Source organism: Geotrypetes seraphini, chromosome 18 (assembly GCF_902459505.1).
Source record: "Geotrypetes seraphini chromosome 18, aGeoSer1.1, whole genome shotgun sequence".
NCBI lineage: Eukaryota > Metazoa > Chordata > Amphibia > Gymnophiona > Dermophiidae > Geotrypetes > Geotrypetes seraphini.
The window spans coordinates 32,506,850-32,532,452 of record NC_047101.1 but is presented as its reverse complement, the minus strand read 5'-3'; the positions used below and the strand labels follow the sequence as shown (position 1 = coordinate 32,532,452).

At 41.7% G+C, this 25,603-nt stretch overlaps 1 protein-coding gene across 4 annotated transcripts in view; it reads left to right on the top strand.

The window, feature by feature from the left end:
• The window catches only part of TENM2 (teneurin transmembrane protein 2), a 1,365,678-nt gene that overhangs the window by 1,206,506 nt on the left and 133,569 nt on the right, over positions 1–25,603 (top strand). For all 4 annotated transcript variants that reach the window (XM_033927365.1, XM_033927364.1, XM_033927366.1 and 1 more), the window contains one exon: positions 22,275–22,485. In XM_033927365.1, coding sequence (XP_033783256.1) covers positions 22,275–22,485 — 211 coding nt within the window. The remainder of the gene's footprint in view (positions 1–22,274; positions 22,486–25,603) is intronic.

Genomic DNA, 25,603 nt, shown 5'->3' with positions numbered 1-25,603 from the left:
AAGTAGCCATTTAGGACACTTTTTAGACGGTTTGTTTGTTTTTTTATTATGAACCCCTTAAGATTTAGTTTAATTTTGTTTAATGGCTGCAAAATAATGCTACATTAGCACACAGCCAAAAAATATCTATAATAGAAAAAGGCCAAGTTTATGGACAGGCTAGAAATGGATTTAGCATGTTGAAATTACATATGTGAAAGCACATTAAGCCCATGTCTTAGTGCAGTTTAGTAAAAGGCCTCTCAGGCTGAAAGCTATAAACCATGTTCATCATTGGCACAGCCTGGTTTATCTGGCCCTCAACTGCAGAAGAGGCCCAGGGTTACACCAAACCCTTGCCCTTTCTCGTACCCATCTTTGCTATCAAACGGGAGGAATGTGCGGTGGTGGCGAAAAGGGCGAATAGAATGCTAGGAATGATAAAGAAGGGGTTCACGAACAGATCGGAGAAGGTTATCATGCCGCTGTACCGGGCCAGGTGCACTCTCACCTGGAGTACTGCATACAGCACTGGTCGCCATACATGAAGAAAAACATAGTACTACTCGAGAGGGTCCAGAGAAGAGCGACTAAGATGGTTAAGGGGTTGGAGGAGCTGCCGTACAGCGAAAGATTAGAGAAACTGGGCCTCTTCTCCCTCGAACAGAGGAGATTGAGAGGGGACATGATCGAAACATTCAAGGTACTGAAGGGAATAGACTTAGTAGATAAGGACTGGTTGTTCACCCTCTCCAAGGTAGGGAGATCGAGAGGGCACTCTCTGAAATTGAAAGGGGATAGATTCCGTACTAACATAAGGAAGTTCTTCTTCACCCAGAGAGTGGTAGAAAATTGGAACGCTCTATTGGAGGCTGTTGTAGGGGAAAAAAACCCTCCAGAGATTCAAGACAAAATTAGACAAGTTCCTGCTGAACAGGAACATACGCAGGTAGGGCTAGTCTCAGGGCACTGGTCTTTGACCTGAGAGCCGCCGCATGAGCAGACTGCTTGGCACGATGGACCACTGGTCTAACCCAGCAGCGGCATCTCTTATGTTCATATGTTCTTAAGAATGCTAACACAAGAGCTGGTAAACGGCAGCCTGGTGCGCCCTTAGGACCCACCCATCTTGGATCCCCTCAGCTTCTGTCGTGAAATATTTCTAATTTGTGGCCTATGCAGTGGCTTAAGGGGGGGCCGTGGCAGGGGGGTGGACCACCCCAGACACTATCTTGTTGGGGACGCTGGCACCTCTCTGCCCCCCACGCCACGCTCGTTCTCTCCTTTTCCTGCCCCCATGTACCTCATTAAAAATCTTCGCCAGTGCGAGCAGCTATTGTAGCCTGCTGCTCGCACTAGCCTGGTTCCCTTTGAAATTACTTCCATGTAATGAGGCCCAGAAGTGATGTCAAAAGGAATGCCAGGCAGCAGGCCAGAGAAACTGCTCACGCAGGTGAAGGTTTAGAGGTACAGGGGTGAGAATGGAAGGTGCGTGTGTGGCTGGTTGGTGGGCGGGCGGCGCAGAAGGAGCAGGGGAAAAGTGGAGAGGGGGGTGCAGGGGGACGCCACTATCCCAGGGGTCTCTTACCCTCGTTATGCCACTGGGCCTTCCACTTTAGAAATCAATTTTCGGGCCTAAATTATGCCACTCTAACATAGTAAATGATGGCAGATAAAGACCCGAACAGTCCATCCAGTCTACCCATTAGTTATACCCATTAAAAATATACATGATTAAATTAACTTGCAAAGTCCACCTGGTGTTGTCCTAGGTTCCAAATGCTGAAGTTGCCGTCCAAGCTCACTCCAGCCTATCCACCCATCCTGAACTCTGCTAAATGCTTACAGTCTTGTCCTGTAATATTAATCGAGTGTTTCTGATGATTCCTGTGAAACTGCATTCAGATCGGAGACGTGACTGCTCGTGGGCTATAGGCCAGGCCCGAAGCTGTCCAAATAATTTAAAAACATTCAAAAGCAACTTAAAATGCTTCCTTTTTAAGGATGCTTTTAACTAAAGTTTTTTTTTTACTTCAAAGTTGATTTTAACTGATGTTTTATTTTAATTTAAAAAACAAAAAAACAAAAAAAACTCCCTGCCCTTTTGTACTTGCCATTAATGTTTCTTCCATTTACTATAGCTATTGTATTTCCTCCCTCTTCACCTTGTGTGTCTTTTGTTCGTTCGTCCACAATAACTTTGCATGTATTATTGTTCCCCTTGTAGATTTTAGAAAGTATGTATTAATTGTAATATTGTTTGTCTAAAGGAAAAATTTTTTACTCTGTACAACGCTTTGTAGAATCGATAAAGCGTTTAATCAAATAACTAAATAAACAATAAACAATCATGTGATTTCATATTCCAGCAATATGCACAATTTTAAGGGTTGTAAATGCTGCTGTATGCTACCTGCTTCACAGCATCCCGTTGCTGTCATTTTCCACAGGTGCCTACATCTGAAGAAAGGGCCTGTCTAGGGACTGCAACAGCGAAAAGGGACTCACAGGCCACAGTGATTCTAGTTTTCTCCAGGATCAATTCCTCTAATACAATTCTTTACTTCAGGTTAAATATGTCTTGAGTTTAGAAATGTGTTTCTTGCTTTATAGGTGATTGGATCAATATTTAAACCCCTCAGCCAGCATTTTCTAATGCTGGTCACAGCATTTAAAACATTCAAGTCTATTCCATGCTGCTATCCCGCTCATTCCACAAGAAGTCAGTTAAATTTACATGAACTCATGGGTCAGTTGATAGAATATTGCCATCCAGGCGGGGTAAGTGTACGTTTAGCTCCTAAATGGCCAGAATTGAGATCAAGCTTCTCTCGTTCACAATTCGCTACTGCTTAGCGCTAGAATATCTTAGCTCATTTATACTTCGGCATCCTTGAACACGAACTCTATGTTCAACTCACGAAATACGTTTGACAATCTTTATTAATTTAACATGCAACCTGGGGTGATGTGCCGGGTTAAGGTCTATAGTAGAAGTCCAGACCTAGGCAATAGGTTTCCATGTTCTTTGAGAGAGGTCGATCATCATTTCCTTTTCAGATATTATTTGAAAACGATCCCTTTTATCAAGCTGCACTGGAGGGCTTTTATATCACAGGCCGGCGCGGTAAATGTTCCAATGCTCATAGAATTCCTATGAGCGTTGGAGCACTTCCCTCGCCAGCTCACGCTAAAAACCTCTAGCGTAGCTTGATGAAAGGGGGGGTTAGTTATTTGACTGATACATCTTTAAAGTTTAGTTGTATTAATGTTAGCTGGATTGCCTTATTTTAAAGTGTAGTTGTAAGGACTATTGCCTTTTCTTTTTTCATCTATTCTTGCTTATTTCATTGTTTTCTGCCTTGACCCATTGTGGTTAGACCTAATATAAATGTTCTGGTTAGATTAGATTAGATCACGCCTACTAGTTTCAAGTTTATTCATAACTTACTATCCCGCCCATCAGATAGGTCACCTGGGTGGTTTAGAGACTAAAATGAAAAGTGGGGAGAAGGAAGATAACATACAGGTCTACAGAAGCAGGGAGGGAACATAAGAACATAAGGATTGCCGCTGCTGGGTCATACAAGTGGTCCATCGTGCCAAGCAGTCCGCTCCCACAGCAGCCTTCTGGTCAGTGCCCTGAGACAAGCCTTACCTGCATACGTTCCGGTTCAGCAGGAACTTATCCAACTTTGTCTTAAATCCTCTATAACAGTCTCCGTAAGAGCGTTCCAGTTTTCCACCACTCTTTGGGTGAAGAAGAACTTCCTTACATTTCTACGGAATCTATCCCCTTTTAACTTTAGAGAGTGCCCTCTCGTTCTCTCTACCTTGGAGAGGGTGAACAACCTGTCTTTATCTACTGAGTCTATTCCCTACAGTTTGTTTCCTACATGAATGTTTCGATCATGTCCCCTCTCAGTCTCCTCTTTTCAAGAGAGAAGAGACCCAGTTTCTCCAATCTCTCACTGTACGGCAACTCCTGCAGCCCCTTAACCATTTTAGTCGCTCTTCTCTGGACCCTTTCGAGTAGTACTGTGTCCTTCTTCATGTAAGGCGACCAGTGCTGGATGCACCATGGCCCGGTACAGCGGCATGATAACCTTCTTCGATCTGTTCTTGATCCCCTTCTTAATTATTCCTAGCATTCTGTTCGCCCTTTTCGCCGCTGCTGCACATTACGCAGATGGCTTCATCGACTTGTCGACTAGTACTCCCAAGTCTCTTTCCCGGGGGGTCTCTCCGAGTACTGCACCGGACATCCTGTATTCATGTTTAAGATTTTTGTTACTGACATGCATCACCTTACACTTATCCATGTTAAACCTCATTTGCCATGTCGCAGCTCATTTCTTTAAAAATCAATAACAAAATCTTATATGGAAAGCTTTGATAAAATAATGCATTTCACTGGAGTTCCATTTCCTGTGCAAGTTACTAACCTGTGGCTCCTCAAGCTGTAAATATACATTTTTGATGCCACAGCAGGGAACAGTAATGCAAAGATAGTGGCTCATTATCCCCCTGCTCTCTCCATGAACCGTGATGACATTCCCCCAAATTCTGATACCCTGGATTACCCAAACTCCCTAAAAATGGTATCCCCCCAACTCTCAACGCTTCTCACCGCCACCTCCCAACCCCCAGAGTCTCACAGTACTACTGCTACAGGTTCCACTGCTGAATAAAGGCCTGTGCAAGGCTCTGGTCGCCTTGTTGGGCAGACTGGATGGACTAAGAGGGTTTTTTTCTGCTATCATTTACTGTGTTACCTGAGCAAATTCAATTAAAGTAGCAACGACTACCATTTGACCTCCGAGTTTAAGATTATGATAGGGTAAAATGATGTAAATATAGAACGTAATTAGACAGCAGCATCGTGATTCGTGCCTCTAGCAAGTCAGCACACCAGGTGTAAATTATGAATTTTCTTATTTCGCACTTTTTGCCCTCTGTGAGCACTTAAGACCTCGAATGTGGAAATAAATAAATGTTCCGGTGTCAAAGGAATGATGTGCTGCTCTGGAGCTGCCTGCTGAACGGAGACAGGCTAGCCTCCCAGGTCCTGAACCGGCAATTCAGAAGCGTCTGATTGCTTGCTTGATTGTTTGCTGGATAACTGTGAGATTGGCAGTGACAGGGTAATTTACTGAAGATTGCAATGTCAGACTATATCCAAAGGGGGTATGCTGGCATAGAGATGTGATTCTCGTGACTGACAGGCCACCGGGAGATTGGCATGCCAATTTAGAGTTCAGAATGTCTTCAGAAAGTGCTCAGCTCCAGCAACCCATAATCAACTTACGCAATAAGGTCATTACAAGCCATAACATATGTTCTCACATAGCAACCGGCATAACCCTTTTCTCCCCTCCCCCAAAAAGAGAAGAGAGCAATACGTTGAATGAGCAAATGTAAATTTATAGGAACGTATCATTTAAGATATCCATTACTTTCTTCACCAAGTGCTATTTCTGAAGTGTTGATTGGATTCTTTTGACTGACAGCTCCCCAGATACAAGCTTCAAACCCAACAAAGCAGAGGCCAATTTTAGCTGGCGGCTATGGAGGTGTCGCAAACCCATAAAGAGCGAAGGCATGGGGGGGGCAGGGGGAGAAAGTGCTTCCAAGCTTAATAGGAAAACCGTCTCAAGTCATTATCTGAGCCAAACGATATCCTCTTGTTGATTATATCAAGTGATGGTAAATGGATGAAAGAAACAAATAAAAATTTTTTTTAAATCCCAACTTCTGAAGAGTGAGGACTCCATAAGAGATAAAAATGGGGATTGAAAAGTCTTAGACAAAGGATCACTTACAGGTCATGGACCTGATGGGCCGCCGCGGGAGCGGACTGCTGGACACGATGGACCCCTGGTCTGACCCAGCGGAGGCAACTTCTTATGTTCTTAAATGAATGAAAATAGGCCATTGATCATTTTTTTTAAAAAAATCCATCCCTCTTACAGGCAGAGATTCCCTGCAGAATGAAAGTGTTGCTAAGAAAACCCTACTAGGAACAGTTGTTTAAAATAAATTAATTTATATAGGATTTAGGAGACATCTTTTTCAGTAGTAGTTCAAAGGTGAGTTACTTTCATCATGGTTTAAACAGGCAGAATAGGCTTCTTTCTGTATAAACCATGGAGGGGCATAATCAAAACATGCATCTAAGTCTGATGGGGACATATAGCACTAGACCCCCAAAGTCAGCAGTGGAAATATACCCCTTCTTGAAAAATACATCTAACATTTTTTTTGTTTTTTTCAAAAATCGTTTGTCTGGACTAGTTCATAGACAACGGCGCAAAAGACAAAGGCACGCCCGGACAATTGAGCGCAGCGTGGAGGCGCGCGCTGCTCTAAATTACTGTTTTTAGGGCTCTGACGGGGGGCGTGGGGGGGGAACCCCCCCCACTTTACTTATTAGACATCGCCCTGGCGTTATGGGGCATTTGGGGGGTTGTAACCCTCCACATTTTACTGTAAACTGAACTTTTTCCCTAAAAACAGGGAAAAAGTGAAGTTTTCAGTAAAATGTGGGGGGTTACAACCCCCCACACCCCCCACAACACGGCGCGATGTCTATTAAGTAAAGTGGGGGGTTCCCCCCCACGCCCCCCCCCCCGTCGGAGCCCTAAAAACAGTAATTTAGAGCGGTGCGCGCCTCCGCGCTGCGCTCAATTGTCTGGGCGCGCTTTTGACCTGACAACGTCTGGACTTCCAGGCTATTGTTCGTCCAGACCGCCAGTACATTTATCTTTATACCACATTCTCAACCAAAATTTTGTCTAAGTCCCAAATACCCAGAACAAGACCAGCCAGACATGGCAACAGAGCAGTGGGGCACTGCTATGAACTTCACAAAAAGGGTGCCACATAAACATCTCACTACAACTTCTTTAAAGGTTATGCTGAGCCCCCCAGAACACCCCCAAATCCCACTATACCAACTGTCTATAACCCCGGCACCTATATGGCGGTACAGAAGGGTTGGGGGGGTTGTTGGGCACCTATGTTCCACCATAAATGTAGTGGTTAGAGTGGCTTATGGGCCTGGGTCCTCTTCTCTATGGTTCACTGGCCCACCCCCCAGGCTACTTAAGACACCTGTATGCACCTCTACTAGGCTTTCCTTTACTAAGTGTTGATGTTCTGAAAATAAGTGTGTACGTTTTTATTCTGTTCTTTGCGGGGGTGGAGGGGTGGGGGGTGAGAAGATCAGTGAACACTAGGGGAGTGTGTGGGGGTCTTCACTTTGTCTCTGCAGTGGTTATCTGGTCACTTTGGTTGCCTTTTGGCCACTTATATCTATTTTTAGTTCGTCTAACTCACAACGTCTAAGTTCCGTCCAGGAAGTCTCGTAAAACCTTCAGTTATCCCTGCAGGACGACTAAGTCTAGGTCGGCCCACATCCTGCCCTAACCACTCCTCCAGATAAGCCCCTTTTAGCTCTGAGCGCACAGCGGCATTCAGAAGCCTAAAACGTCCCTGGATACGTCCAAAAAATAGGTTTGATTATCAGCACTTGGATGACCTGTCAATAATAATAATAATCAGTTTATATACCGCAAGGCTGTAAAGTTCTATGCAGTTTACAATAGTTTAAAAAACCCAAACAAACAATAAAAGAAGTTGAATAGAACAAAAAAAGTTAAAAGCCAATAATTAGAGATACTAAAAAGATCAAAATAATGCAAAATAAAATTTTTACGAATTAGCTGCCTAAATACTTCGAAAGCAGATGTTTTTAGATGTCTCCTAAATTCCCCATAAGTGTCATTAACCAAAAGCAATTGTTCTATCCTCTAACAGGCGGAAAAACAAAATTCAGATGTGAGTTTCTCTTAAGTCTGTTGGTTACAAAAGAGAAAAGCTCAATGATATATTTGGGAGCTAAACCAAACAAAGCCTTAAAACAGAAGCAACCAAATTTAAACTTTACCCGTGCCTCCATTGGCAGCCAATGCTGTACTCGATAGGAGGGTGTTACGTGATCGTATTTCTTCAACCTAAAAATCAGCCTAACCGCCGCATTTTGTACTGTTCGCAATCGTTGCATAGTCTTCTGGGAAATTGCCAAATAGGCAATATTGCCATACGACAGATTACGAGTAATTGGAAAAACTGGAAGAGACTTAATTACAGTTCCTGGTGGAACTCTTTATGTCACATTTATAAAATGGAAAGAACAATAGCCACACAGCAGGGGAATTTTAGAAAATTTCAGGAGATTTGGGAGCCATTAACTAAATATTGTACCAATTGAATATTATTTTTCACCCTAAAAATGCACATCCAGGATGGGGGGAAGGGTTTTTTGATTTTAATATTAAATAAGGTATATAGGAATGGGGTTTATGGTAGGTTTTCTTGAATTTAAAGAATGTTATTGATTAGGGGGGAGGGGGGATAAATTCTGATATGATAAATTTCTCTCCCCCCTTCTACACATAAGTTCATGTAATCCTTTTTCTTCTTCTCTACCCACTATTTTAAGTTCTTGTAAACCGTGTCGAGCTCCATTCTCATGGAGATGATGCGGTATATAAACTTAAGGTTTAGATTAGATTAGATTTTAACAGAATATTAAGTGTTGTATTTGAGTTTAAAATGTTATAAATGCTGTTACACTTATTGTAAATTTTTTAAAAATGAATAAATAATTTGAAAAAAAGTAATCATGCCACCAATTTTAATGTTTGTTTGAAATATGGCAAATGTTAATAAGTAAGTACTTTGTCCAGTCCGATATAGTACAGATGAATGTATAGTGTTGTCTGGACTATTATATGGTTTTAGTGACTTGTTGTAATTCCAAAAAAGACGCCTCAGCCCCACCACTCCACCGCATGTAGTATTTTATACCGCGGGAAGCATATTGTGGCGCTTCATCATTGGCTGTCAATTTTTGAATGTTATTTGCTCCTTTTTATCTTTTGTTTTTTATATATATATGTATATTGCTCTTTATTAATACTTTTAAGAAATAAATATTTCAAATACACTTTGTTTCTTCAGTGTCATGATATATACTTTAAAAGTAGTTGGTACTTATCTCAGCCAAAACCTGGGGAGTCAGACCCGACATGTTTCACACAACCGAGTGTTTTATCAAGGGTCTCCCTGTAAAATATAGAGCAGAAGCTGTCACATACAATTGTGTCCTGCCCCTCTCCTATCCAAGTTATGTTCAGAAATAGTCATAGTATTATACGCTGTACTCACCAAGGCTGTGAACACTCGGCTGTGTGAAACATGTCGGGTCTGACTCCCCAGGTTTTGGCTGAGATAAGTACCAACTACTTTTAAAGTATATATCATGACACTGAAGAAACAAAGTGTATTTGAAATATTTATTTCTTAAAAGTATTAATAAAGAGCAATATACATATATATATAAAAAACAAAAGATAAAAAGGAGCAAATAACATTCAAAAATTGACAGCCAATGATCAAGCGTCACAATATGCTTCCCGCGGTATAAAATACTACATGCGGTGGAGTGGTGGGGCTGAGGCATCTTTTTTGGAATTACAACAAGTCACTAAAACCATATAATAGTCCAGACAACACTATACATTCACCAATTTTAATGTGGCACTTAACTAGGCAGTATCACTGAATATTGGCTGTAAGGTCCTGATTCTATAAAAGGCACCTACGCTAGGTGCCTAGATTGAGAGGCCTACCGATCTGGGCGCTTAACAATATTTTTTTAATTGGAAGCGCCATTAAATACTGATTGAAAAGCAATTTTTAAAAAATTAATTAGTTGGTAGGCACCTACCACCTCGTGGTAGGCATCTACACCAAGGCACCTACACGGAAACATAGAAACATGGTGGCAATACATACCAAATGGCCCATCCATTCTGCCCATCCGCAGCATCCTCTATCTCCTGTCTAAGATAGAGGTGACAAACTCAGTCACATTAAGGGGCCGAAATCCAAAACACAGCCTAAGTCGTAGGCCAGACCCTGCCCACTCTCCGCCCCCATAATAGTACCAATTGTAGCACAATGTTTTCCATTCTGGAAGCATTCCCTCTGACATTGCAACGTCAGAGAGGCTTCCGGTTCAGACGCGGGACGCGCGTAGGAGTCGCTGCCTCCCGCGGCTTTGTGCACACTACGGCAGTGAGGAAGAGGGAGCTGGCCAGAAGATAACACCGGGAGCAACAATGAAAATGTCGCATTACACCGCGGGCCGCATAAAACGGCCAAACGGGCCGGATTCGACCTGCGGGCCTTGAGTTTGACACCTGTGGTCTAAGAGATTCCTAAGAGTAGGTGTGGTTATGGGGCAGAATTTAGGAGCCAACCGGTATCTATGTTGGGTGCCAGTATATTAATCCAAGAAAACCCTGGCTTATAATACCGGTCCTTAACATTGATACCTACTGGCACCTAAGTCGGTTTAGGGACTAAACTTTAGGCACTGCTAGGAATGGCACCTAACCTTCATTGACATGTGGTAGGTGCTGCTTTGCTAGGCACCTATCGAGTTAGGCGCCATTTATGGAATCTGGCCCTAACTGCCTCAGCACAAAGCAGACCGTGCCGGAGAGATCTGGAGCAGACTCCGATTGGACCTGGAAGTTATGTAGGTATAAGGTTACCAGAGGTCCGGATTTCCCCGGACATGTCCGGACGGTTTTTCAAAACCCGGCACTTTGTCTAGGTTTTCAAAAGCTTCTATCAAATCGCCTTCGGGTAGGAGGGCATCCGCGCAGATGCCCTCCTGCCTGACGAGAGCAGGCAGCAGGGGGCATAGCTGGGGCAGGGCTAGGGTGGGATTGGGGGAAGGACTGGGGTGTGACGGGGCAGGAATGGGTGGAAGTGGGTGAGCCTGGGGGCGGATCTAGGGCTCCGGGTTTTCCAAACAGAAAATCTGGTAACCCTATGTAGGTACAGACAATATTCAGTCCTGCCTTTGCCCAGTTAAGTGTGCATGGCTAGCTTTGAATATTAGATGGCACCCACATAATTTTCAGATCCATCAAAGGCCAAGATACTCAATGCCGGTGCCCAGAATATCCAATCCTAATTCAATCCGTGGCCATCAGCAGCATTCTGAATATCTCCCATATAAATATTAAGTACTTTTTTGAATATTTGTTTTCAGATGGACTTAAGCCAGCAAATATTCATTCAGTGGCGGTCGGCATTTTTTTAAACACTGATCATTGCTGTCTAGATTAGCCCTTTATATTCAATGGCAGACAATGTCTGGACACCGGCGCTCAGTATTGGAGTAATTTGATGAGTATGGCCGTCGGGGCATGGCCAATATTTAGCCGGGGCCCACATAAGACAGTGGTGCGAGCCCCTGATCCACATAACTATATTTTAGCTGTAAAGACGCTCTGATCTCCATCCCAGCCTCCAAATAAGACTCCCTCCTTCCTACCCCTTTCCCCAGCTCGCAAGGCCTTCTCAAGGCCTATATTCTTGGTGGTCCTAGTGGAGGCATTGGGGGCAGGAGTGAAGCCCCTTTCTCCAGCCCTTTGCAGCTGGCCTCTGTAAATCTGTAGCTGCCCCCCACGCCATCAGAATAGCATGACCTGAAGCTTGCACCAGTCATATTTACCACCTTCTTTTTTCAGTAGTAACTTAATACGAGTTACATTCCTGCACAGTGGATATTTCTCTGTCCCCCAAAGGACACACTGTCTCAATGAAAAGTTAAGCGACTTGCCCAAGATCACAAAGAGTGTCAGTGCAATTTGAACTCTGGCCGCCCTGGTTCTCAGCTCACTGCTCTAACTCCTGAGCATCTGTGCCACTGCTTCACTGTTTGCTGTGCAAAAAATGAGTATCAGCTTTGTGTCATTCCCAGTATTGACTTCACCTGCATCTGATTTCGACTGCAGATCTTTCAGCTCCTGCTGTGGAGCATTTCAGAGCCTGGGGGTACTGAAGCGTCTAAGAAGCCAGCTGCCCCAAATTATAAAAGGGAACCTGTGGGAATATTCCCTTTGAATACATGCTTGTAGAACTGCTCGTTCCAAACAAGATAGAAAATGGACCGAGTAGATAATTTACATGTAAGCAAGTCTTTTTAAGAAATATGCAGAGTGATTTTATTGTATATAGGGCCACACAAATCACGATATATATAACATCATCTGCTGTTAACTATAGGTGCCTAAGAGGCTCATTTTCGAAGCAGAAAAACATCCCATAAATGGCACCAAGCAGCAGACGGACTTTTTCCATGTAAAAGTCCAAGTTGCTATGTCCAGTTCAGATGTCAATTTAAATTCTTATATTTAACATTTAGGGCTCCTTTTACTAAGCTGTGATAGCGGGTTTAGCATGTGCTAAAAACTCTATCGCAGCTTAGTAAAAGGAGCCCATAAATCACTTCCTTATTCTCAGCCGGTTTATCTGGCATCTGTTACCTTACCGTGTACTCCCTCTCGTATTTTGAGGTCCCTCGACGCTAACAGACTTGTTCTCCCCCCTCCTAAACTATCTCATTATGAATCCACTTGAAAATCGGCTTCTTTTTTCTTTCCCCTTTTTTATGGAATAACCTACCTCCTTTTATTAGAGCAGAACAATCATTTTAAAATTTTCAGTCTCTTTTAAAAACACATTTTTTAAAAAAATGGCTTTTAACTGCTCTCTATGGGAAGACTGATTAGAATTAAATGGCACAATTGAATGTGATTAGCGTATTTTTTGCTCTATAAGTCGCACTTTTTCTTCCCAAAAAAAGTGGGTGGAAATAAGGGTGCGTCTTATGGAGCAAATACCCCCCCCCCCACACACACACACACCTTAATTCCTCTGGTGGTCTAGCACTGTATGGCAGGAGCTTTCAGCCTCCTGCCCTTCCCTCCAGATGACTCCCGAGCGACAGAGTCAGAACAGCGCAGAAGGCAAGCACAAGCTTTTTGCTTCCAGCCTTGTCCTGTGCCGCTCTGTTAGTTGCTATCTCTGTCCCTGAAGAGAGTGCCACAGAGCCCATCAATGAAGACCTGGATGAGATGGTTCAACAAGGTGTCAGAGACAGTGATGATGGAGAGGTGTCAGCAAAAAGAGTAGGATATGCATCAACACTGGAAAAACCTGTTCAGTGACATGGAAGAATGTGATCCTTTGTAGAGAATGACCTGGGGACATATTTTCCCTCGTCCCCAAGAACTCATTTTCCCATCCCATCCCAGCGAGTTCTTTTCCTGTCCCTGCCTCGTTCCCGCAAGCTCTAGTCCTCATTTGAACAAGCCTCAACACTTTAAAATCATAAATGTTCAAGGCTTGTGTGGTTAAGGCTGAGCTTACAGGAATGGAGCAGGGGCAGCAACAAAACCTGCAGGTCGGGATGGGGAAAATTTGTCCCCATGTCATTCTCTAATGTCTTGCTAGAATGCAGTCTAAAATTCAAGCATCTGACAAGCTCTGCATTTGCCCCTTATGCTGAGACACTTAAGGGCTTGAGAAGGAAAGCCAAGTGGACAAGGCTGACCGTTTTTTACATGACATGACATTATCATTTAGATATGTAATGTAATGTCATTTATTTCTTATCTACCGCTACATCCGTTAGGTTCTAAGCGGTTTGAAGAAAGTATACATTAAGATTATAAATGAGAAGTAAGAAGGTACTTAAAAAATTCCCTTACTGTCCCGAAGGCTCACAATCTAACTAAAGTACCTGGAAATGAATAAAGAAGAGAAAATAAAGATGGTTGAAAAAAGAAAAATTCTATGTGAATTTATAGGATGGAAATTAAACTGACAGTGAAGAACTGTATGAAAAATACATATGGAATGCAGTTAGAGAGGGTAGGTTACAATCTATTTATGGTATTTGTTTAATTGGACGGTGTTAAGGTGGGTCATTTGGGGGAAGGTTATCTGAAGGTAGGTGAATCTTCTGGAGGTAAAAGAGGAGGGGTTAAGATATTTGGATGAATTTTTTGAAAAGCAGGGTTTTGATTTCTTTTCTGAATGTTTTGAAGTTGTCTGATATTGTCATAAGATTGGAGATGGAATGGTTGATTTTTGCTGCTTGTGTTGCTAGAAGGTTGTCAAACATTTTCTTGCGTTGTGTGCCTTTGAGTGGGGGGAAGGCGAAAGGGTTCGAGGTTCTTCTGTGTCTTGAGGTGGAGATTTGGTTTAAGCGGTTATTTAAATAGGAGGGGGACAAGCCGTGTAATGCTTTGAATATCAGGCAGTAGAATTTGAATTGGATTCGTGCTTGTATGGGTAGCCAGTGAGAGTCTAAGAAGGCAGTTGTTATGTGATCATATTTTTTGAGTGAGTAGATCAATCTGTATATACTGCATAATCTTATTTAATTCCATGCTAAGAATCTGAGACAATCTCAGGAATTACAGAAAGTAACAAATGATTAAGTCCTAATCTTATATTACAAAAATGTGTCAAATAAATAAGTTTTCAAGAGTTTTCTCAAATATTTATACGATACAAAGGTAATTATTAACCAACTAAGCTCCTTGTATCTGATTGCTGCCTGAAACGAGAATAACCTTTCAAAGCATTTTTTTATAGAAGGGAAAGTAAAATATAATAAAAGGCGTCGAGACTGCCTTGATATAGCCAGTTCAAAGTGATCCTTCAGATAATTTGCTGTAAGACCAAACCACACCTTGAAAGCAACCCTGGCTTCTATCGGGAGCCAGTGCAGTTTCCGATAAAGATTAACCTGTGAACCTATTGTGAATCAATCGCAATCTACGTATGTTACTCTTAAGATAATGTTACAATAGTCAAGAGAACAAAGGAACAAAGACTATACCAATAGTCTGAAAGCATTATGGTCAAAGTAGGAATGTATGGAGTGCAACTTCCAAAGTCACACCTACCAGTTGATATTTACATCTTCTACATTCTTAAGGATGACTGGTCAAGAATGTCATCACTGATATCAACCAGTAATACCCCTGTGGGATAAACCTCAGTCCTACACCATTGTCTGCAGATATTAGGTAGGAAAACTGAATTGAGTTCAGCCTTTTTTTTTTTTTTTTTTGCTTCCCACATACCAAGTGGCAATTGAATTTCTGCTCTGTCTCACTGAATGAATCTCTCTGCTTCCTTCACAGATAGAGCCAAGTTCACTTATGCCTAGTTTTCTAATTTCATCTACATTTCTCATTATCTCAACCAACATGAAAAGCTACTTTAATTAAACTAGTTTTGTAAAGGTACATAGTGAACCTAAAGGCAGCTTTCTAATATAGTTCTGTAAAAAGCAGGAAATAATTTGAAATACATGCACAGAGGTAGATTTGAGATTCTACTGGGCTCACTTGTAACTTGGTGATTATTTTAGTTTGACAATCAAACGGGATTCTGCAAACATCACAATACAGAATATTCAATGTTAGGCCTCATAACCAACATACATTATTACCTAGATCATCATAAATCCGTTGCCCTTTTTTCTTTAGATCTATCTGCGGCTTTCGATACTATCGATCACGTCCTCTTACTTAACCGTTTAGAATCTCTTGGTATTAGTGGGCAGGTTCTAAAGTGGTTTGTCTCTTTTCTTTCTAACCGATCCTCCACTGTTAAAGTTAAAGATGATCACTCTATTTCTTACTCATCACCTTTTGGAATATCTCAGGGCTCCATTCTGTCACCTCTTTTATTTAACATTTTCCTTTCTCCTCTACTTACTATTTGTCAATCGTTGGGCTTTACTTCATTCTCTTATGCCGATGACATTCAACTTCTTCACCCGTTTGACCCCGAAAATGATGAAGAAATTACAGCAATTAATACTAAACTAGACACAATAAAAAATTGGCTTAGCCTTAATAAACTATCATTAAATATACAAAAAACTCAAACTATGTTTTTCACTGGAAAAAAGACATTACTCCAATTTCTTCATTTGTACTCGATAATACCCCACTTGAATCAGTATCTATGCTAAAAATCTTAGGCGTAATTATTGACACTAATTTATCTTTTCATAATCACATTAGTCATATTGATAAATCTTGTTTCTATAAACTCTGTTTGATACGATCCATCTCATCATTTCTAGAACCTAAATCCATCAATATACTTATCTATGATCATTTCTAAACTAGATTATTGCAATTCCTTGTTAATCAATGTATCACAAAAAGAAAAAAGGAGACTTCAGATAATCCAAAACACTGCAATAAAATTCATTCATAAAGCAAAAAAATATGATCACGTTACCCCGTTATTGATCAAGTCCCATTGGCTACCTATTAGCCACCGAATTACTTTCAAAATAGTATTTCTAGTCTTCAAAGTACTATCCTTTAACGAACCACAATTTATGTCTAGAATGATCACTCCATATTATACACCTTGTTCCCTCCGATCGTCATCTCAAGACCTACTATCGGTTCCTTCTTTAAAAATCGTGGGTACAAGGAGAAATGAAATGTTTTCTGTCATAGCTCCTCAAACTTGGAACGCTTTGCCACTTTTTATCAGAAAAGAAAAGGATCTCATCTCTTTTAAAAAATTTTTAAAAACTTTCTTATTTAACGATGCTTTTATTAATTAAACGATCAAGCCAATGTAGACTTTCACAAAAATTTTTTCTTTTTTTTTTTTCCTTTTTTCCCCTTATTCCCCCCTTCCTCGTGTTTTTACCTCTTTTTTATGTTTTTCTGACTGATGAAATTGTAACTTTTTCCCCTTTCCCTTTTATATCATGTTTGTCACTAAGCCACATGTACAAAGAAATTTATAAGTATTCTGACTTATTACTTGTGTCTTAATAATATTTGTTGTCTAAAAATGTTGTTTTAAAACTGTTTTAACATTGATTATTTGTTACCTCATAAGCTGTTTTTAAAATTGTTCATCGCTTAGAATGTTTTATATAGGCGATTCATCAAATAATAAACTTGAACTTGAACTTGAATGTGTACATGGTGTCACCAGATGGGATACATCTCAGGCCTTTATTTACTAAATGATGGTAGATGATTAACGCAGGTTTTAATATGTTTTAACTATTATTATAGGACCCCTTTCACTAAAGTGTGCTAACAGATTCAACGCATGCTAAATGCTAAGAAGCCCATAGGAAATAAATGGGCTGCATTGCACTTAGATCCATTAGTGAACGGCCACAAAGATGGTCTCAGGACTCAAAAATCTTCCATATGAAGATTGTCTGAGCAGACTGCACTTATACTCGCTCGAGGAGCGCAGAGAAAGGGGGGACATGATAGAAACCTTCCAATACATAATGGACCGCATCGAGGAGGAGGAGGAAATCTTTACTCTTACGGGTCCCGCGGTGACAAGAGGACATCCGCTAAAACTTAGGGGAGGAAGATTTCATAGGGACACCAGGAAATACTTCTTTACCGAGAGGGTGATTGATAGATGGAATGGTCTTCCACGTCAGGTAGTCGAGGCCAGTAGCACGCTAGACTTCAAGAGACAATGGGACAAGCAGATGGGGTCGCTACAGAGGTTAAATAGAGGATAGTTTCTCAAGGGTAGGAGGGATCTTGATTGGACAGACTTGTTGGGCCGCCAGCCCTTTTCTGCCGTCATATTCTATGTTTTTATGTTTCTATGTTTAGTGCTCCTTAGTAGGGAGGATACCTGGCCCTGCCCTGTTCTGCCCACAGCCCCACCCCCTTAGAACCTCCTGTCTCCATTCCCGAGCTTGGGGTTGCAACCGCGGGCATAATGTTTTCGTGAGAACGTGCTACAAAAAATGGCTGAAAAGTACCTGTGCATTTTACAGCTTATGGAACTACACTGGTTACTGAGAGAAAACAGAACAGAATTCAAACTATTCTGTGTAGTATTTGACATCGACACAATGATGTCATGTGCATGTGATGTCATTGCATCGACACCCGTGCATGTGCAGAGGCCTTCCAGACGTGGCCCCAAGCTCGGGGATTTCCAAAACCCATATAAACTGCCAAGTTTTGGAAATCTCTCCAGACACCTGGACAGTCCTCTAAAAAGAGGACGTCTGGGTTTTCCCGGACGTCGGGTAACCCTACACCTTAGTAAAAGAAACCTACAGAGCTTAAAAATTGTTCATCTACTTCATTAACAATTAGCACAAGCTAACTTGCATGTCAAACACTTAGGCCCCGATTCTATACACAGTGCATAACTCGGTAGGCGCGTAAGTGTGTTGGTGGCCCCAGGCATTGCTTAGATGGCCATGGAAAACCAGTGCACAGGGAATACGGTATTTCTGATATGGTAGCATTCTGGATTGATATTTTACCTATATTTCCCACATAGATCCAAATTCAAACATCCTGAGCAATAGAATACATGACAAGGAATAAACCAGGCTGTGTATTAGAAAACAGAATATTTATTTCTATAGCAAGTGGCAAATTATAATGGTCAGATTTAGATAAGTGACATGGAGGACCAATTTTGAAAAAAAGATGTCTAAGCCCGACTTGGACATTTCCTGCTAAATGTCCGAATTCAGAAGCACAGAAATGTCCATTTTTGAACGGGTCATCTAATTTTATTTTTTTTTGGCCTACTTGGATGTCTTGGCCACCAAAATGTCTAGACCGCCAGGACGTCTAACTTTATATACCATTTTCAACCACAAAAACATCCAAGTTAGAACATAAGATCATAAGAATTGCCACTGCTGGGTCAAACCAGTGGTTCATCCTGCCCAGCAGTCCGCTCACGCGGCAGCCCCAGGTCAAAGTGCTCTAAATGAATCCATCCTCACTTGCATACGTCCCAGTTTAGCAGGAACTTGTCCAGCTTAGTCTTCAAACCCTGAAGGGTGTTTTCCCCTACAACAGACTCCGGAAGAGCGTTCCAGCTCTCCACCACTCTCTGGGTGAAGAAGAACTTCCTTACGTTTGTACAGAATCTATCCCTTTAGAGAGTGCCCTCTCGTTCTCCCTACCTTGGAGAGGGTGAACAATCTGTCTTTATCTACTAAGTCTATTCCCTTCAGTATTTTGAATGTTTCAATCATGTCTCCTCTCAGTCTCCTCTTTTCAAGGGAGGAGAGGCCCAGTTTCTCCAATCTCTCACTGTATGTCAACTCCTCCAGCCCCTTAACCATTTTAATCGCTCTTCTCTGGACCCTTTCGAGTAGTACCGTGTCCTTTTTCATGTACGGCGACCATTTAGATATGGGAGGGGTCACCATTCTGATGGACTGGCCACATGGACATGCCAACAGAGCAGTAGGTCACCTTAGAGCCACTGCTGTGAACTTCACATAAAGGGTGCCAGGTATACATCTCACCATATATTCCTTTTAATTTATAGTGAGCCCTCCAAAACTCACCCAAAGCCCCACCTATCTACCACCTCAATAGCTCTTATGGCAGTATAGTAGAGTTTTGGCGGGTTTTGATGGGCTCATACTTAACACCATAGATGTTGTGGTTAGAGTGCCTTATGGGTCTGGCGCCTCCTCTCTTTGGTTCATTAATGTACCCATCTGGCTATTTAAAACACTTTTGTGATGCTGTACTGGGATTTCCCATACCGAATGCTGCTGTTCCAGAGGCAGATATGTGCTGCTTTATTCATAGTCTGGGGGGTGGGAGGGGGTCAGTGACTACTGGATGAGTTTGGCAGATCATTACTTAAACCCTCCAGTGGTCATCTGATCAGTTTGGGTACCTTTTTGGCACTTAGATTCTTCCAAAAGATGTCTAGCTTCCATTCAGGATATCTTGGGAGAGGTTTGGTTATCCCCACAAGATATCCAAGTCTTGCATGCCCAAAGCACGCCTATAACATGCCCCCCTTGAACTATTGATGCACAGCGGAGGAAACGTCTCGCTAGACATCTAAAAAACGGTTTTGATTCGGCACTTGGATGCCCCAGCAATTAGGTTAGTTTTAGTGTTTTGATTATGCTCCTATTGAGCATTAGACAACCTAGAATGGTTAAGGAATACAGTATTCTCAGAAATCTGGATGGGACCCTCTAAAACAGTGGTCTCAAACTCGCAGCCCGCCAAGTACTATTTTGAGGCCCTCGGTATGTTTATCATAATCACAAAAGTAAAATAAAACAGTCTCTTTAGCTATAAATGACAATATTATTATTAAGACTTAGCCAAAAGGAAATATTTATAAACTATGAAGAGTTTTACCTCATGCAAAATTGTCATTTCTTTAATAAGACATTAATTATTTTAAATCAGATCAGATTATGGATGACCAAATTCAAACTAAAACTCAACTCGGACAAAACCAAATTTTTCTTAGCAAGCCCAAATGACAAAATTGAAGACTCAACAATTTTTGTGAACGGTCAAGGCCTTCCCTATTGAAGATTCCATAAAGATTCTGGGAGTGACCCTGGACCGACACCTTATCCTCAGTGTACACACAGACTTTTTGGTTAGAAAATGCTTCTTGATCTTATGGGAACTCAGAACCATCAGAAAATATTTTGATGCAATATCATTCCGCTTATTGGTTCAATCTTCCATTCTAAGCACACTTGAGTACTGCAACATCATTTATTTGGGTACCTTCAAAAAAACCCTACAACGACTCTGAATCATCCAAAATTCAGCAGTTCGACTGATTTTTGGGTTGAGAAAATGGGAACACATCAGTCCCTACTATCAAAAACTTCACTGGCTGCCCTTGGAAGCATGAGTTTTGTTTAAATTCTTTTGCCTTTGCTATAAATCAATTTTTGGCCTAGCCCCTATGTATCTGGTTTCTCAATTTAATCTGGAGAGTTCCATTAGGTCCACACGCAGAATTCATTTGTTCTCCTTTCCATCATTAAAGGACTGCCGCTACAGAAGATTCCTGGACAGAACTCTTGCCTTCCAGGCAGGTAAATGGAACAACTGGCTGGCTAACATCATCAACCACTCCTCATCTTACCTCAATTTTAGAAAATTAATAAAAACGAATTTGTTTAACCGATTGTAACCTATGAATCTAGTGTATTTCTCCTCTCAACCTATACCTTATTTTCGATGACTTTGCATTGTAACTTCTTCGACATTGTATTGTAACTACTTCGCTGATTGTCCAGCGCCTCTTGTTGTAAACCGCCTCGAACTATCACGGCTTTGGCGGTATATAAAAATAAATTATTATTATTATTTTTCTGCTGAGGCCCTCCAAGTACCTACAAAGCCAAAATGTGGCCCTGCAAAGGGGTTGAGTTTGAGACCACTGCTCTAAAAGTAGAGAGCCACTGAGGAGGAAAATAGTTTATGTTTTCAGAACCACTATTTTTATTAAGGAATGAAATAGTTCCTGCAACCTAATAAAGTCACAGTATGATCTCAGGCAACCTTTCATCCTTAAGACATCCCTGGACAGAACTATTCTCAGAAATCTAGATGGGACCCTCTAAAACAGGGGTCTCAAAGTCCCTCCTTGAGGGCTGAAGCCAGTCGGGTTTTCAGGATTTCCCCAATGAATATGCATGAGATCCATGTGCATGCACTGCTTTCAATGCATATTCATTGAGGAAATCCTGAAAACCCGACTGGATTACGGCCCTCAAGGAGGGACTTTGAGATCCCTGCTCTAAAAGTAGAGGGCCAATACTGAGGAAGACAATGGTTTATGTTTTCAGAACCACTGTTTTTATTAGGGAATGAAATAGTCCCAGCAACCTAATAAAGTCACAGTATGATCTCAGGCAACTTTTAGAGGATTCCATCCAGATTTCTGAGAATAGTTCTGTCTAGGGATGTCTTAAGGATGAAAGGTTGCCTGAGATCATACTGTGACTTTATTAGGTTGCTGGGACTATTTCATTCCCTAATAAAAACAGTAGTTCTGAAAACTTAAACCATTGTCCTCCTCAGTATTGGCCCACTACTTTTAGGGTCCCATCTAGATTTCTGAGAATAGTTCTGTCCAGGGATGTCTTAAGGATGAAAGATTGCCTGAGATCATACTGTGACTTTATTAGGTTGCTGGGACTATTTCATTCCCTAATAAGGAATACAATAACCCACTATTGCACTATACTTGTATATTATGTGTTATGTTGCCCCAAGCTCAGAGAAAATGAGGTAAGGTTTGGGGGGGGGGGGCTGGAGGCAGAGCGGGACAGGGTGAGGGTGTGCCACAGAGAAACATTTGCTCTGTTAGTCTGCCGGAGCAAAAAAACTGTTTGTGGGACACTGCCCCAAAATATTACCTAATTCAGCTAAGAGAATGTGCATTGAGCAACCCTCTTAGACAGCTAATTTATAGTATATGCATAAATGGTTTGAAAGTCACCTCATAATGTTTTTCTGACATAGCAAAAGCTGAAATGTGCAAAAACTGAAGACTGTTGATTGATTTGCTTCTTGCAGATGGACTTGTGGATTGTCTGGACCCTGACTGCTGCCTTCAGTCATCTTGCCAGTCCAGCTTACTTTGCCGTGGGTCTCGTGATCCTCTTGACATTATTCAGCAAAGCCAGTCAGGCTCTCCAGCAGTGAAATCCTTCTATGACAGAATTAAACTCTTGATGGGAAAAGACAGCACACATATAATTCCAGGAGAAAACCCATTTAATAGCAGGTACAGTACAAACATTATGTGTCTGGTTCCGTTCAATGTGCATTTAGCATTCTTAAGGGCCCTTTTACTAAAGTGCACTACATTTTCGCAGTCACTGCTCCTTAGACGTGAACACTAGCCCACGGTAAATACGAAGGCGCTGAGTAAATTCAAGAGGTATGTCCCAAGATCTACCCTGCATTTACCTCACAGGGCAGGCAATTAACACACAGGCACCACATTACATGCCGTGATAGCATAGGAGCACCGCGCTATCTGCCACTGCATGTAGCATGGGGGAGGGGGCACCCATAAATAAATAGGTTATGGAGACACATACTCCTCAGACCCTCTGAAGGTCCAATACCACACACACACTTTCAGTCCCCTCCAAACCCCACCCTGTGTATTTGATCCCTTCAAAGGCTCCTCATCAGTCCTATCCTATCCTGTGCACAAATCCAGCCTGTATTAAAACCCACCCTTTGGTGAAAATCTCTTCCCTACCCCCAGAACCCATCCCTCTCCCCACTACCCCTTCCTCCAGAACCAACCCAGGGGTGTCCAAGGTCAGTGGTACCAGGGTGAGAACAGTCCCCCTCTGTTCCTGTCTGGGCCTCAGCCAAGCATCAAAGTAGCCACCGTGACACCTAGTACTAGTCTCAGAGATGTTGCAGTAGTCAAGGAGACCTAGGACTAGGGACTGGACCATGAGCTGGAATTGTTTTCTGTCGAAGAATGCCTTAGGTTTCTCATGACTGTGAATGATTTCTGTATTGTTTTGTTGATTTGTGGTTGCATGGTGCAGCATCTGTCTATTGTCATTCCTAGAAGTTTTAGAGTGGGTTGAATGGGGTTTGTGATTGAGTTTATTACTAGGTTTGTTATGGATGGGGGTTTTATTTTTTTCGAGAAGTATGAATTTTGTTTTGTCTGGGTTCAGTTTTAGTTTGTGGTCTTTCATCCATGTTGCCAAGTGAAAGAAAGACAGGAGAGGGAAGATATGATTATGATAGAAACATTTAAATAACTATGTGGCATAAATGCATAGGAAATGAGTCTTTTCAATTGCAAGGAAGCTCTGGAATGAAGAGGGCATAGGATGAACGTGAAAGGGGACAGACTCAGAGTAATCTAAGGAAATATTTCCTTATGGATAGAGTGATCATTGAGTGGAATGGCCTCCTAGTGGAGCTGGAGGAGATGAGGGTTATATCTGAATTGAAGGAATCATGGGGCAAGCACAGAGGATCTCTAAGGGAGAGGAAGGGATACTAGAGATCAGTAAATGGTATAGATAGGCAGACTGAAGAGCCCCTATGGTTTTTATCTGCATACATTTTCTCTGTTTTTATGAAGCATGATACTATAGGCCCTTCACTAAAGCGATATCATTTCCTAGACACTTTAGTGCAGGGGGTCAAAGTCCCTCTTTGAGGGCCGCAATCCAGTCGGGTTTTCAGGATTTCCCCAATGAATATGCATGAGATCTATGTGCATGCGGCCCTCAAGGAGGGACTTTGAGATCTCTGCTTTAGTGGGAGGCTAGGACCTGTACAACTTCATCCAAAATGACTGCACTTTATATCAGAGTCCTTCTGAAAAGGTTCAAAGAAGAGCGGCCAAGATGATAAAGGGGATGGAACTCCTCTTGTCTGAGGAAAGACTAAAAAGGTTAGGGCTCTTCAGCTTGGAAAAGAAATGGCTGAGGGGAGATATGATTGAAGTCTACAAAATCCTTAATGGAATAGAATGGGTACAAGTGGATTGATTTTTCACTCTGTCTAAAATTACAAAGACTAAGGGACACTCAATGAAGTTTGCCACCCCTAGGCTCCTAACTTGTTTTGTTAGGGTGTTTTGGACAGTGACAAACTTTACCCCAGCGTGCCCTCAGTGGCTTGAGGGACCTTTCAGGACTTTCACCACAGCTAAGCAACCACCTAGTAGTGCAGATACAGGTCAGTATAGCTTTCTTCATCCAACAATCAGGCACCAAGTCAGAATGGCTTCAAAAATAAAGATTTATTCAGGCCACCGGCCAAATAAGCTTTCAAAATTGTGTCATGTGTATTGCACACAGCATGGATAATGTTCATGAATTTAATAAATCAAATAGTTCAGTTTTCATAAACTGGTCACAGTCTTTGAAAAGGAAAAGAAACTTGACAAAACTCTGACTCCAGTTAACTGCACTCGAACAGTTCAAAACGAGAACAAAAAGTAGAAAAACCCAAAAATAAATACCTTACAAATACCAATGTATTCTTGGCTGTAATTTTTATCATGAGATAATTGCTGTGCTGGTTTAATCAAGGTTTGAACAAGGCAGTCTCTACCAGCTTTACTCATGAACACACACTCACACTTTCAGCCAAGGAAAAGATATGATGGCAATATTAACCACAGTTCTTAACTAAAGTAGAATGCAGCCAGAACATTTAGCAAGTACTCTGGTGTCTTACACTTTTGTCCAGAACTTTGACGTACATAACAGATGTTTGGGCTCTTGGTGAAATCAGGTCAAATAGAAGCATTGCAAGAGAATGCCTCTGCATGCTAGAAAGAATCATCTTCATGAACATTATGAAGCTGAAAAGCAGAATGAAGACAAAATATTCTTTGTGCAGAATGAAGATAAAATATTTTACTATAAGCAGAAACTGATAACTGTGCATTCCAGGAGACCTTTATCTACTTAGGTGGCTTTCACTTCTCTGTGCAGTGATTTTAAAAGCCCAATGCCATACGAATAGCTTTACTGCATCAGGCCAATGGTCCATCTAGCCCAGTAGACAATCCTCATGGTACCCAATCCAGGTCACTAGTACCTGGCAAAACTCAAATAGTAGCAACATTCCTTGCTACTGATTCAAGGCAAGTAGTGGCTTCCCCCATGCCTGTCTCAATAACAGACTATGGACTTTTCCTCAAGGGAATTGTCCAAATCTTTCTTAAAACCAGCAACGTTAACCGCTCTTATCAAACCTCTGGCAACACGTTCCAGAGCTTAACTATTCTCTGAGTAAAAAAAAAAACAACTCCTCCTGTTGGTCTTTAAAAGTATTTCCCTGTAATTTGTGACAAATCCAAGTCTAGTTCAGGGTTTTTTCCTTGAATAGCCAGGATTTGCACTATG